Source organism: Plasmodium fragile (assembly GCF_000956335.1).
Source record: "Plasmodium fragile strain nilgiri unplaced genomic scaffold supercont1.43, whole genome shotgun sequence".
Classification (NCBI taxonomy): Eukaryota; Apicomplexa; class Aconoidasida; order Haemosporida; family Plasmodiidae; genus Plasmodium; species Plasmodium fragile.
The window spans coordinates 141,101-153,739 of record NW_012192623.1 but is presented as its reverse complement, the minus strand read 5'-3'; the positions used below and the strand labels follow the sequence as shown (position 1 = coordinate 153,739).

The window sequence follows — 12,639 nt, the reverse complement described above, 5'->3', positions numbered from 1 at the left end:
TGTTACTTCTGGAACGAGCAAAAACACAGAACGTTTAATCAAGGTTATAGAGGTATACACGTATGAGTTTCTATAGATACACACATGTAGGCTTTCCTGCAAGTGTGTCCGCTGCACTTATCAATATGTACAAGCACAGGACTTAAAAGGAGAGTGTTTTAAATACATTTTTTTTTTGTTTATTTTTCTTAACAAAAATACAGAGCCATGAAGTGCCCCATTTGTCACCAGTTTTAATATTCGATTGATGATTATATCACAACACGAATGATGTAATTGCACATTGTGATCTTGTATAAGATGCATAATTATATAGAATGTAATTAAGCTCAAGGGTGTATGTAGTTTGATATATTTTTTGTTTTTTTAACAACGCACTTTAACAGAAGAGGTAGAAGAACGTCTTAAATTAAAGTGACAGAAGAAAATATTACCCTACACAGACGTGTCATATGTGTAATTTTTTTTTGGTGAAGAAGAACTGCCCCTCTTTTTAACGCTCCTGTTTTTTGATTTCGCATTCTTTTCTAATAATACATGTATATATAAAAATTATGTAGCAAGGATGGATTCGTACGAAGCTAAAAAGAAGGAGCTGTATTTGAAGAGGAAAGATATAAATTTATATTACCACCCTATCAAGACGATAAAACTTTTTTTTTTAGAACTGAGAAATATCATTTCTAATACCTACAAGAAACATAAAAAATACAACAAGGTAATATTCCTTGGCATCATACTGTTATTGGTTTTGTTCAAAATAAGACATAAATATTATTATCTGAACAACTTTTTAATTTATATAGAATGCATAACATGGTGGCTGTCACTGGGTATTTTAAGTAGCATTGGGTTGGGGTGCGGTATGCATTCGGGGGTATTGTTTTTGTTTCCACACATATATTTCATTTGCTCAACTGCGGAGTATTGCTATTCGTTGAACTTTGACTCCAGGGTGAATATGTGGGGATCCTTGTTGACGTCCGGGAATTACTTTGAGGTAAGCAGGAGGGGAAACGAGAGGAGTGAGTGAGCAAAGTAGATTGAGGAAGAGGGAGACATGTGGTACTGTTAGTGGGAAGTAAGAAAGGGTGTGGATGAAACTTGCTGAAGGGTGCTAAAATATGCACTTACTCCTTCCGCCACTAAATTGGCTGCGCAAGCTTCCTGCCCCAATAGACAATTATCCCAAAACTGTGATGTGAAGAAATCGATTAATTTTACCTTTTGCATCTTTTCCCCCTTACGCAGTGTATAACTGAGAACGACGGAAATATAACCTTGTCAAGATTATTCATGAAAGTTTATCCGTATTGTCTAATATGGGGCATAGGAACTGCGTTGGGAGAACTACCACCGTACCTTACGTCATACTATGCATCCAAGGTAGAGGAGAAAAAATAGAATACCAAAAAAAAAAATAATATAAAATAAAAATGTGCGCTGAAATGTGCATTTTGTATGGTACAGAAGCTAAAGAAGGAAGAAAGGGGGTAGCTGCCTTCTATATATAAACATTGTAACAAAATATTTATATGCCTTTTCTTTCACCCCATTTACTTCCCGTTTAATAGTCCAAATTGAGCGACGACGATTATGAAGAATTCGAAAAGGACATAAAAGAAGGAAAACGGAATATTGTAATCGCCATGAAAATATGGATGATAGATTTTATTAAAAAGCACGGATCCATTTCTGTTTTCCTTTTGTCATGCTGGCCAAATGGTATACTATCCATGCGTGTGAGTGTGTGACAAACGCCATTATTTTATCTTGTCAACTAATTGAGACACCTGTGCCTAGCATTAATGGGATGTTGTTCGCTTCCACATTCGAATGACGCTCTGCCCGGTAGCATTGTGTGCAGAGAAATGATCATTATTATTTTGCGGGACAGAAGTGTACACATATTGAGCCACCGTACCCCCCCCCCTTCCCTGCAGTTATGTTTGATATGTGCGGAATTTGCTGTGGTCATTTTTTGATGCCTTTCTGGAACTTCTTCATTCCGCTACTTCTAGGAAAGGCAATTGTTAAAACCATATGTCAGAGTATCTTCCTAATTTTTGCGTTCTCAAATGATTACAGAGGAATGCAGCAAAAAATGAGGCAGAAGGCCTTGTCCATTTTCCCCGTACATCGCATTTTTAAGAACATAGACCCGTCTTCTCTCGAGAATTATATAGATGAGAAAATATCGATTTTGAAATATGGGCAGAAAACAAAATCCAAAATGGATATTATGTTTTTATTTAACATATTTTTTTTTGTAGTAATTATATTTTTTTTTATTTCCTGTGTAAATCAGATAGCCCAGAAGTATCAAAAGGTATGTTTTTACATGAACATGTTTTGGACAGGTGTACCACAGCGGGAGCTGTCATTTTTAAAAGCTTAACATATACTGGTTTGAATTTTCCCCCTTTTTTCCCTTCATCCCTTTTTTTTTTTTTTTTTTTTTGTAGAACATCGACAACGAAGAATTAAAAAAGTACCAAAAAGGGAAGGAAGAAATTCTAATGAAAAAACCAAGGAAATGAAGATTTTTTTCTTGAACTCCAAATTAATTATTTTTATAAGATACTTCTCCACGATGTACGCATAGTTGTAAATTACAACGTGTAGCTATCCTTGTGTATGTATATCAAACTACTCATGCATATGTATTTTTCATCATACTGTGAGTTTGACTTAAAAGGAGATGAAATACAAATTTTGTTTGGTTTTTTTTTTATTGCGCAAAAGCGCGATCCTAATATGTTTCTTATTGCACACACGTGTCTATGTGGTGTTGGGTACGCGCCTGTATTATATCTACAGTGTATATATGTGTATATAGGTATGTGTATATGTATATGGTATGTGCGCTTTACTGTTTTTTATGGCCGCCTGTACGCATAAGTATGGGGGCTGGGGGCCTCGTATATGCCTATCTTTCCATGCGCGTATGCCTGTTTACGTGGCGATTTATTTATGTGCATATGTGCGTATGTACTTGTATCTATGTACACCTTGCGCTTGTGAGCCGCTTCTGAATGCTCAACTAAGAGCTAACAGTTGGCTCACTTTTTGAAAACCATTTATGTCGTATAATTTTTTTGAATTGCATTCTCTTGTCAGGATTGTGTTTTAGCAATTTTCTGCAAGATAGAAAAAAAAAAAACAAAAACACAAAACATGCAGATGTTTTGAAATTAAAAATAAATTAATTTAATTACCCATTATTTTATACTGCTTTAAGTGTGCATACCTTAATAAGCGTTTTAAGTCCTTGTCAATTTTTCGGTATTTCGGGAAAACCAATTTGTTGCTTTGCATGTTTTGATAAATTTCAAAAATGTGGCATCCGCTGCGAAGAAGAGGTGTGAACATGCAAAAGATGTTTTATGTAACGTGGATATGGAGGGGACGAATATGTACTTGAAATGTGGAATGGACACGTGGCTCATGCGACTGATATGCCAGGCGGTGGGCAATTGCCCTGGTTTAACTGTGCAGTGTTTGGAGCATTCATAGCTCAATGGTGAGGCCATACTAGAACGGCGTTCGTCCGAAGAGGAAGGTATACAACACTGATCCGAAATTGTACGACAGCTTTTTCAAAAGGTGGACATTTTTATTAGACACATCAAATAAGTTTTCGAAAGAGTTAAAAATGTCCGTCGTTGGGCTGTACACATTGAGGTTTTTGAGAATAAAGGAACAGTGATCGAAATCTATTAGCTTGATGATGTTGTGGTGGCGGTTTTCATATTCTGAGAGGGTTGACTCATTTGAATCTTCTGTATACAATTCGTCTTTTTGATTAGGCTCATTTTTTAGCATATCCGCATCGTGCGCATTGTTCCTATGGATACGTTTTTGGGGATGTTCACCGCTAGCCGTCCTTCCGACATTCCGCTGGACGCCTATATTTAACGTGTGACCATCGGCAACCTCATCCTTGCAAAGGTATTTATGAACGAAATATATATCTAGGTATGGCAAAAGGGCGCCGCTCCATTTTCCCAAATCTTCTTCGCTAAAATATAGCCAGTAATATTTTAGAAAGCTGATGGAATTTGTTGACTTGTGTTTAAAAATAGACATGTTTTTTATTTTGTTAATTCGGCAGCCATTTGCGCGTAGTTTATGTGCACTATTTGAAATGGTTTTGGCTTTTGTTTTTGTGTCCTTTTTTTTAAATAGAGATGTTTTGGGGGGTCCTTTTACTGGGGGCACATCGTTTCGCTTCGTCTTTTTAACGAAAGTCTGAATGTACGAAGTGGCATCATGTGACGAGAAAAATATATCGCTTAATTTGTTTTTTACAAAAAATGTTTTTTTTACATTGGTGTCGTATTCGTAACACTCAGATAGATCCACGTTGTGGATATATTTAATTTTTTTACTTTTCACTCTTTTGGGGGTCAATTTTTTGTAATGGCAATGTGAGTACAGAATTTTGCGGCGTCTTTTTTCCTTCAGGTCGTTTGTCCGTTTTTCCTTTCTTCTGAGGAAAATATTTAAATTGTACAGTTTTTCAGCATGACCGCAGCTACTGTTATTGTTTTTACAGTTTTTTTTCGAATTTTCGTTAAGCTTTTTTTGGATATCCATTTGTATTTTTGATATTTCTACACACTTTGTTTCCATCGCAGGAGGGTTGTTTGTTTTTTTTCGTTTCATAGGTACATGGTAGGAAGATATTTCTTGTAGGTACCTGCAGGTTAGCAGTATGTTATCCGGCTTTAGATCCAGGTACATGACACTTTTGTGTAACAAATAAGTCATTGTATAGTATATATTTAAAAACAGAAGTTTGAGGATTTTCTCTGAGTACAGATGTACTTGTACGCAGCGTTTGTCTATTTTTTGCGTTTTTTTGCCATGCACGGAATATATGCCATATTTTTTTTTGAAATGCATAGATTGGTAGGGTACATGTGGCAAAAGGGTAAATATGATGTTTTTTTTTTGGTCAAAAAGTACCTCTTCAATTTGTATTACATTTTGATTATCCAGATAATTTAAAAAAAAAATTTCATTTAAAATTTTATAAAGATAGTTAGTTAAGTAAACTTGACTGTTAACGTAGTAGGGACAATGCTGCTTTAGGCAAATTCCTATGTGAAAAACTTTCAAGCAGTATTTTTTGTTGTCCACAATATTTTTGCACCTGTATATATTGCCGTACGCGTTTTGGTATATGCATTTTAAAAGAAGATACTGGTTTAAAAAATAAGAGGTGTTTTTTCTCACAATTTTGTATGTACCATTTTTGGGACTTATATTTTTGCAATTTCCACTTTCTTCTTTCCCCCCCTTTTTTAACAAAATGCTGTAAATAATAGCATATTTTACGTCATAAATTACTTTTAATTTTTTCTTGATTTTTAAAATGTCTACTAGCAGTTTCGCATTACAACTGTTAACAAATTCGTCGCTTAGTTTTATTTTGCAATTTTTGAAATTGTGCTTTGTGTCTAGAGTGCTGACAATGCCCCTGTTTATATATTCGTTTATTTTTTCCTGCACTTTGGATTTAAAAACCAGCTTGGTTTTTTCCTTGTCGAATGGGCAATTTAGGAAGTGCATTTTTGAGGCAGCTTCGCAGTTGGGAAATAAGCAGCCTGGAGTGACACTAATTTGGGCGCATACTATGTGTGGAAAGTTTCACCGAAGGGAAAGAGCGGACAAAAACAAGAAAAAAGGCAATGAGGGAGAGAGATCATGCTGGAAGCTATTGCCAACCATGTAGATGCATGTAGAGGCGCAGGGCGAACGATTTTGAAAGGTGCTACTGACTGTTCAGCTCAGTGGAAAAATTGAGCGAAAGGCAGGAAAGGATGTATTGAAAGAATTATTTGTTCTATTCAAACACATTGCCGCAATTAGCAGGTAGTTTGTTAGACAATGCAGACCTGCCCCACTGCAAGAAAGTGACATTACAGCTAAGCCTTCACTAATGTGCACATACTTAAGGGGCGTATACATATAAGTGTACCTGCTCAAATATGTGTACCATTGATGGGATGCCCTTGATCACTGGACAGATGTCCTCTTTAAATAACTGTGAAGTTAATCAGAGGGGAAGCCAATACACGCAATTTTTTTTTTTAATGGGACTCACAGCAGGGACGCCTCTGTGCATGTGAGAGTATTCAAAAAAAAAAAAAAAAAAGTGTAAAAAGGGGGGATCGCGATTTGTCAGGATAGATACTTATGTAGCGCACACTCAGCAGGAATCTAACCTGAAGTGACTTCATAATTATGATTTTTTTTATTTTTTTAATTGGATGCTTCAAAAGGTGGTGACACACGTAAGGGAAGTCACATGTAAGTGACATGTGCGAATAGAGTCTTACTTATAATGTGTACCGGGGCGAAGGGAGCGGAGAAAAAAAAAAAAAAAAGCATTAAAGTGGGGCAATAGCCGAAATATTGTATGGCATAGAGACCATAGAAGCTCTCGCAATATTCTGCAAGTCCAATAAGCTACCCTGTAACCGAAGTGTGCTGGAGCACGTGCCCTTTTTTTTAACATGCTTTTACATTTATTCATAAAAAAATTGCAAGTTTTGCTTTCGCGCGAAAAGGAAGTATCTACATGTATATGAATTGTGATTATGTATGTCCATCACAGAAGTCACACATACCTAGTGACCCCATCACACATGGCGCGCATTTTGTGTTAATACACTTGAGCGTGGTTCGTACTAAACGGTATATCCTTAACACTTCGTGCACTGCCTTTTAAGGCTATATATTTTTTGGCAAGCAAAATTTCGCAGAAAAAAAGGGAGAAAAAGTAATACATAATTGTAAGAATGCCACGATGCAAAAATAGTTAACAGGCAAGATAATTTTTGCACAAGAACAGGTACGCATATGATAGAAGAAATGTATGAACTTACATTTTATTTTAAACCCCAAAACTTTGCCTTTTCAGGTAGAGATATTTGTGAGAATAGCGTAAATTTTCAACATTCAAAAGAAAAAAGGAATTATTTTTGTGCCTTTTTTTTTTTTTTTTTTTTTTTCGAATTAGCGATTTCTGTTTAGCTCTGCTGCTGCATCTCGATCTTGTAATTCACATAGTTACCTTTTTAAAAACATATTTCCATGAGTAAAGAAGGCCTCATATAATTTCGATCTCACGATAACGAGAAAGCGGAAGTGAGAACAAGTAGGAAGAATAAAACTAAGCAGGAAAAGGAACACACTGAGTAGGAACAAAGTGGAAGGCGAACGCAAAGCGAAATTACAAGCGCAGAGAGCAACGATAGTTCAAATAAGCAGCAACCATGTATCGAAACCTGTATGACACAGACAATATTATTTACTCTCCGGAAGGTACTAACACAAAAGCCGAAACATAAATAGTAAAAGTGTGCATGCTTTTAGTATGATGCGCTGGTGAGTATATACCAGCCGGTTTGTATTCGCATATGCTCCTACACATTTGCATATATGTTCACGTGTGAAACTTTTTAGGAAGGCTGTACCAAGTGGAATACGCAAATGAAGCTATAAAACAGGGTACCTGCGCCGTGGCTATAAAGTCCAAGGATTTTGTGGTACGAAGGACAGCGCATGTGCATATAGCGAGACGGGCAACATGTGCTGCGCGTTGAGGGCGCCCCTTCGCAATAAAAGAGGGAAGGGCATGGACACGGACACACGATAGTAGCGGAAATATAACAAAATGGCGAAATAACAACATGGCGAAATAACAACATGGCGAAATAACAACATGGCGAAATAACAAAATGGAGATATAACCCCGTATTGTTTGCACCCACCTGGGAGAGGCTACAGTTGTCCAAGAACCAGCGCGAATGCCCAAGCTTTCCCATCCATTCACGTTGCTTCCCCTTTTTTTTTTTTTTTTTTTTCCTTTTTCGATCCCTCTCTCCGTACAGGTGGTTTGTGGACTAAAGAAGCGCATAAGCAAGTTATCGTTCCACCAAGAGAAACTGTTCAAAATTGATGACTACATCGGTGTGACGATGAGTGGCATAACATCTGACGCAAAGGTTTTGACCAAGTACATGCGAAACGAATGCCTGTCGCATAAGTTTCTATTCGATGAAAATATAAGTATAGAGAAATTAGTGAAAAAGGTGGCCGATAAGTATCAACAGAATACACAGAACAGTAGTAGAAGAGCATTTGGTGTAGGGTTAATAATAGCTGGGTATTCTAAGGAGCCCTGCATTTTTGAAACAAAGCCAAACGGTGCATATTTTGAATACATTGCCTTATCTTTTGGTGCTAGGTCTCATGCATCGAAAACTTATCTAGAAAAGAATGTACATTTATTTGAAGATTCGTCGTTGGAGGAACTTACTCTTCATTGCTTAAAGGCATTAAGATGCTCCCTTTCGAGTGAAAATGAATTAACTATAGAAAATACATCGCTAGCTATTGTTGGTAAGGATAAACCATGGCAAGAAGTTACCACTGTAGACTTAGTAGAACTTCTAATGAGGGTAAACGCTGAACAGCGAACTGAAAATATTGAGGGAGACATTCAGAATGAGGGAATTCCTTCAAATGAAGTAGATGCATCAAATCCTCAGGGCGATCAAATGGAATGACGCGGCAAAATGGGCCTATATATAGTGTGCTTTCCTTTCCCACTACGCACATGTGAGAATAGTGAAGCAGGTCCGGTGTGTTGGTTTTTTATTTATAAGTGGATAAGCGGTATGTGCATGTGTACTGCTGCGTACGTGTGTGCATATATGCATATATGCATATTTATATACATATATATATACGTATATATTTATATGCTTATAAAACGTAGTGCATGTAATATATACAAAATTTTATGGGACTTTTTTTTTTTTTTTTTGATACCTTTTTAATATTTGAAAGAAACAATATGAAAAAGGATAAATAAAAAAACGCTTTCTCAATTAAAATAGTTTTTTATTGCAGATCATTTTTGTTTCCCTTTTGTGAGCGATTTATTCAAAGAGAGAGAACAAACAAAAAAGGACTGTCTTTCGCTCAGTGTAGGGGTGAAATGCTAGAACAAAGCTCAATTTATTTACTTTTTAATGTTGTCTTTCAAGGAAGCTACTTTAATGAGCAGAGGCATACACACTGAATAAAGCAGATTTACGCGCAGGCACGGCAGTTGTAAGCTAATCGAGAGGAATCTCGTAGCAACGCTTGCCTACATGCGGTATGGATAGCATTGGGGCACCTATTTGTAGAGTGAATACACACATTAGCATTTTCTATTATGTATTCAGCTTTGGGTTGGGCGCACGTTTTGGCCCAAATGATACTCACTTGTACTAAACCAAATTGGCGAACACATATGCGCAATTTTTTGAGAACATTTTAACACATGGAAAGGAAAAAATATAAAGGATGAGGAGTTGCGCAAAAATGTTATTTTAAACAGGAATATAAAATAACTGCAACGGTGAAATGCATGTGTATTTGTTGCTCATTCAAAATATGGCTTCGTTTTTTTTTTTTTTTCCTTCTGTCCTGTGCATGTTTCACAAATAGCTCTTTTTTTGCTTCGTAAGTAAAATAAAGCGTATGCAACGGTTGTTATGAACTATTTTTTTATATCTGGAAAAAAGAAAGTCAAGCAGCTTACATGTGAATGGTAAAAAATTTCAAATAGTAGCGGTTGTTCGGGTATGCAGAGGGGTACAGGTGCCTGTAGAGAATGCTGCTCCTCTGTAAAGCGTGAAAGATCAAGCAGAAAAAAAACATTTGTTTATCTTTAAAACGTGGATACAACTGTAATGTTTTTAAAAAAAAAAAAAAAAAAAATGGATATTTTTACGAAAGGGATCAGATCGACGCAGTGGTTTAGCCTTTTTTTTTTTTTTTTACTTTTTGGGGAAGAAGGAAAATTACTAAAGCGAAGTGTTGAAAATGGAATATGCCAAAATGTTCACTTGTACATTTGATAGCTAAATATCAATAGGGTGAATTTTTGTATGTATGTACACCAGTATATGTTTTTTTTTTTTTTTTTTTTTTTAATGTGTAAATGTGGGCATAAGTAATGATGCGTTTTTTGTTTAAATGCGCATATGTAAAAATATAAATAACTTTTTCCTTTTTTTTTTTTTTTTTTTTTTTTTTTTTCCATTAGCATTTGCGTTACGTCCATACCCTATTTTGATTTGTCGTATGATGCATACAATGTTGATGAATAACTTTCACTTCTTTTTTCTTTTCGTATATTTTCGCTTTCAGAGGTGATACATTTTTTTCCTTCCACAAATGCATGTGTACATAAGTTCATTTGCGTTTTTATTGAAAACCATTCGTTTGAAAGAGTTTTAAAAGGGGCGAGTGACATTCCGTTTTTTACAGTTGCACCTGCGTTTGAAGTGTTTGCATGATTTTGGAGCTGTACGTGAAGGTATAAAGCGTAAAATAGTTTCGTGCGTGTTTGGCAGCGCGGCTGTGCGCAGGTGTTTGCGTATACTTGTGTGTGTGTCTATAGGCACGCAACTGGATATGTGCATACATATATACTTACATATACCTATGTGTATACTGCCCCAAGTGCGTGGGTGACAGGGAGAGCCATTTTACGAGGAGAGGGAAAAGACGCCACATGCAACAGCTTGCAGTAAACCATTCTCCTACCATTTTATTCATGCCATTTGAAAACTCCCAAGGGGGGAACTAACTTTTTGGAAGATCCAAGGCACACGTGGGCCCTGGACGAATGTTTCTCGCCTTGTCCGATCCGTTTGGGCTCAGTGGAACACGCGTGTTACACAAATCGTAAAACATCGCATGCGATGTGTCCTCTTTTTTGTTAAATTCGTTACTTCGCGCAGTATAGCAGTGTGGCGTACCAGCGCAACGTTTTTGAGCCCAATCCTTTGGCCCCAGCGCACGATCACATTTGCGTGCACACGAGTGTATATACGTGTATGTACCTGTAGATACATTCCCATGAATTATAATATTAATGCGGACCGAAACATATTTATACACTCCAAGACGAAAGGACAAACGTAGCTCAAAAAATAATGAATGCAACCTTTTGAGCTCATAGTCCTTTAATGTAAAAACTATCCTTTATTCCGTCACGTCCTTGATCATAAAACATATTCGTATTAATATTAACATTTGGATGATTTAAATTTCTAATTATTTCTCCATATATGTAGCATTAAATGTGTATGCGTTCTTGTGTGAAGTAGTTACATGTATTGGGAAGTGATAACACCCGTTTTGTAACACCAGTTCGCGCAGACGTAGACGCGCCAACGGATGTGGTCTGCCCATAAGTACGTTTGTATATATTCACACATTTCATCACTGTACCTATTTTTCCCGTGTTTTTTTTTTTTTTTTTTTTTTTTTTTTCGGCCTTCGGTTGGATGAATTTCATCCAAAGGATTTGACAAGAGGTGGGTTTTCCGTTTTGCCAATTTGTAACTGCCAAGTGGTGGCGTAGATTTTCCCCCGTTCCCTTCAAATCCGATACCACGTGTGTAAGCGTGTAGTGTCCCTCACCACTTCATACTATATTCTTCTAGCCAGCACATGATACGTTATGTACAATGTGAATGTGTGCATGCGTTCATATCTGGTGTGTAAAAGAATGTGTGATGTACATTTGGTTATGTTCAATTAGAGTACCGAATGTGTCACACATTTTCAATGTGTACCTATTTAGAATTCGTTATTGAGACATACATGGATCATTTAAAACATATTGAACATATTCCTAGAATACATCTATGAAGTGTTTTGTTTTTTTTTTCCCCCCTTTTTTGTGCAATACATATGATGTAGATGCTAGTTTTATAGCTTTTCGCTAGCACTTATAGGTTCCTATAACGAAGAAATTTAATTTTGAGAAGAATTAATTTAGGATCGTTTAATGTGATATTAAATAATTTTAAGATAACTAAATGATGAGGTAATTTGATCTTAAGATATGTATATATATGTTATTTATCTTATATTTATTTTTTTCCTTTCTGTTTTCGCATTAAACCTAGCGTGAGTAAAAGAATTCCCCCCCCTTTTGAATTATACCCTACAGCTAGAGCATTTGCAGAATCGCAAATTGTTTGCCATTTTTCCCCCACCCTTATTCCCTTGCAATTGTAATAACTTTTCTCTTTGTATTCCTTTAGCTGGTTCGTACAATTTTTTCCCATTCTTCGAATTTTTTCTGGTTTTATCTTATGTGCTATCCAATTTTAATTTTTTTTTTTTTTAACAATTTATGATGAACAATTTGCACCTTACAATGTATAAGTAAACATTTTTTTTTTTTTCAGTTCATGTTTTTATATCACTACATAGGAGGCTTCTTCTCTCGATGCTAAAGTTTTTCTCGTGCCACGTTTTACTCCACACGTAGTTAAGCATTTGTTATCGTTCCTTAATCCCATATGATGTGTTATTTAATGCTTGCTATGATATATAAGCTTGTATATAATTTTTTCCTTTCTATGAATATATTCTTTTAGCATTTTTTTGTCCCTACTTATATACACGTATCTCCATACATCACAGATTATGTGGTTGGTGAAGCCCCGTTTTTGTTAGATAGAGAGTCAGCCTTTTCATTAAAGGAGTTTACTTTTTTCAAATTTTATGCCTTTTTTTTTTTTTTTTTTTTTTTTTTTTTTTATCACACGT

The 12,639-nt window shown here is 36.0% G+C and overlaps 3 protein-coding genes across 3 annotated transcripts; 2 read left to right on the top strand and 1 right to left on the bottom strand.

Annotated features, from left to right (window-relative positions):
* Positions 1-565: 565 nt before the first annotated feature.
* On the top strand, positions 566-2,540 carry AK88_03645 (uncharacterized protein; the record flags this gene model as incomplete). The annotated part of the gene is made up of 5 exons (XM_012481256.1): positions 566-1,000; positions 1,252-1,386; positions 1,575-1,725; positions 1,944-2,329; positions 2,466-2,540. 5 exons carry the CDS (start codon positions 566-568, stop codon positions 2,538-2,540), a joined length of 1,182 nt encoding a protein of 393 aa, XP_012336679.1.
* Positions 2,541-3,043: 503 nt separating this feature from the next.
* AK88_03644 (serine/threonine protein kinase) lies at positions 3,044-5,577 on the bottom strand (the record flags this gene model as incomplete). The annotated part of the gene is made up of 3 exons (XM_012481255.1): positions 3,044-3,140; positions 3,251-3,349; positions 3,536-5,577. The coding sequence occupies 3 exons, from the start codon at positions 5,575-5,577 to the stop codon at positions 3,044-3,046; spliced, it is 2,238 nt and encodes a 745-aa protein (XP_012336678.1).
* A 1,709-nt stretch (positions 5,578-7,286) lies between these two features.
* Positions 7,287-8,582, top strand: AK88_03643 (uncharacterized protein; the record flags this gene model as incomplete). Its single annotated transcript, XM_012481254.1, has 3 exons — positions 7,287-7,335; positions 7,477-7,559; positions 7,905-8,582. 3 exons carry the CDS (start codon positions 7,287-7,289, stop codon positions 8,580-8,582), a joined length of 810 nt encoding a protein of 269 aa, XP_012336677.1.
* Between the last annotated feature and the right edge of the window lie 4,057 nt (positions 8,583-12,639).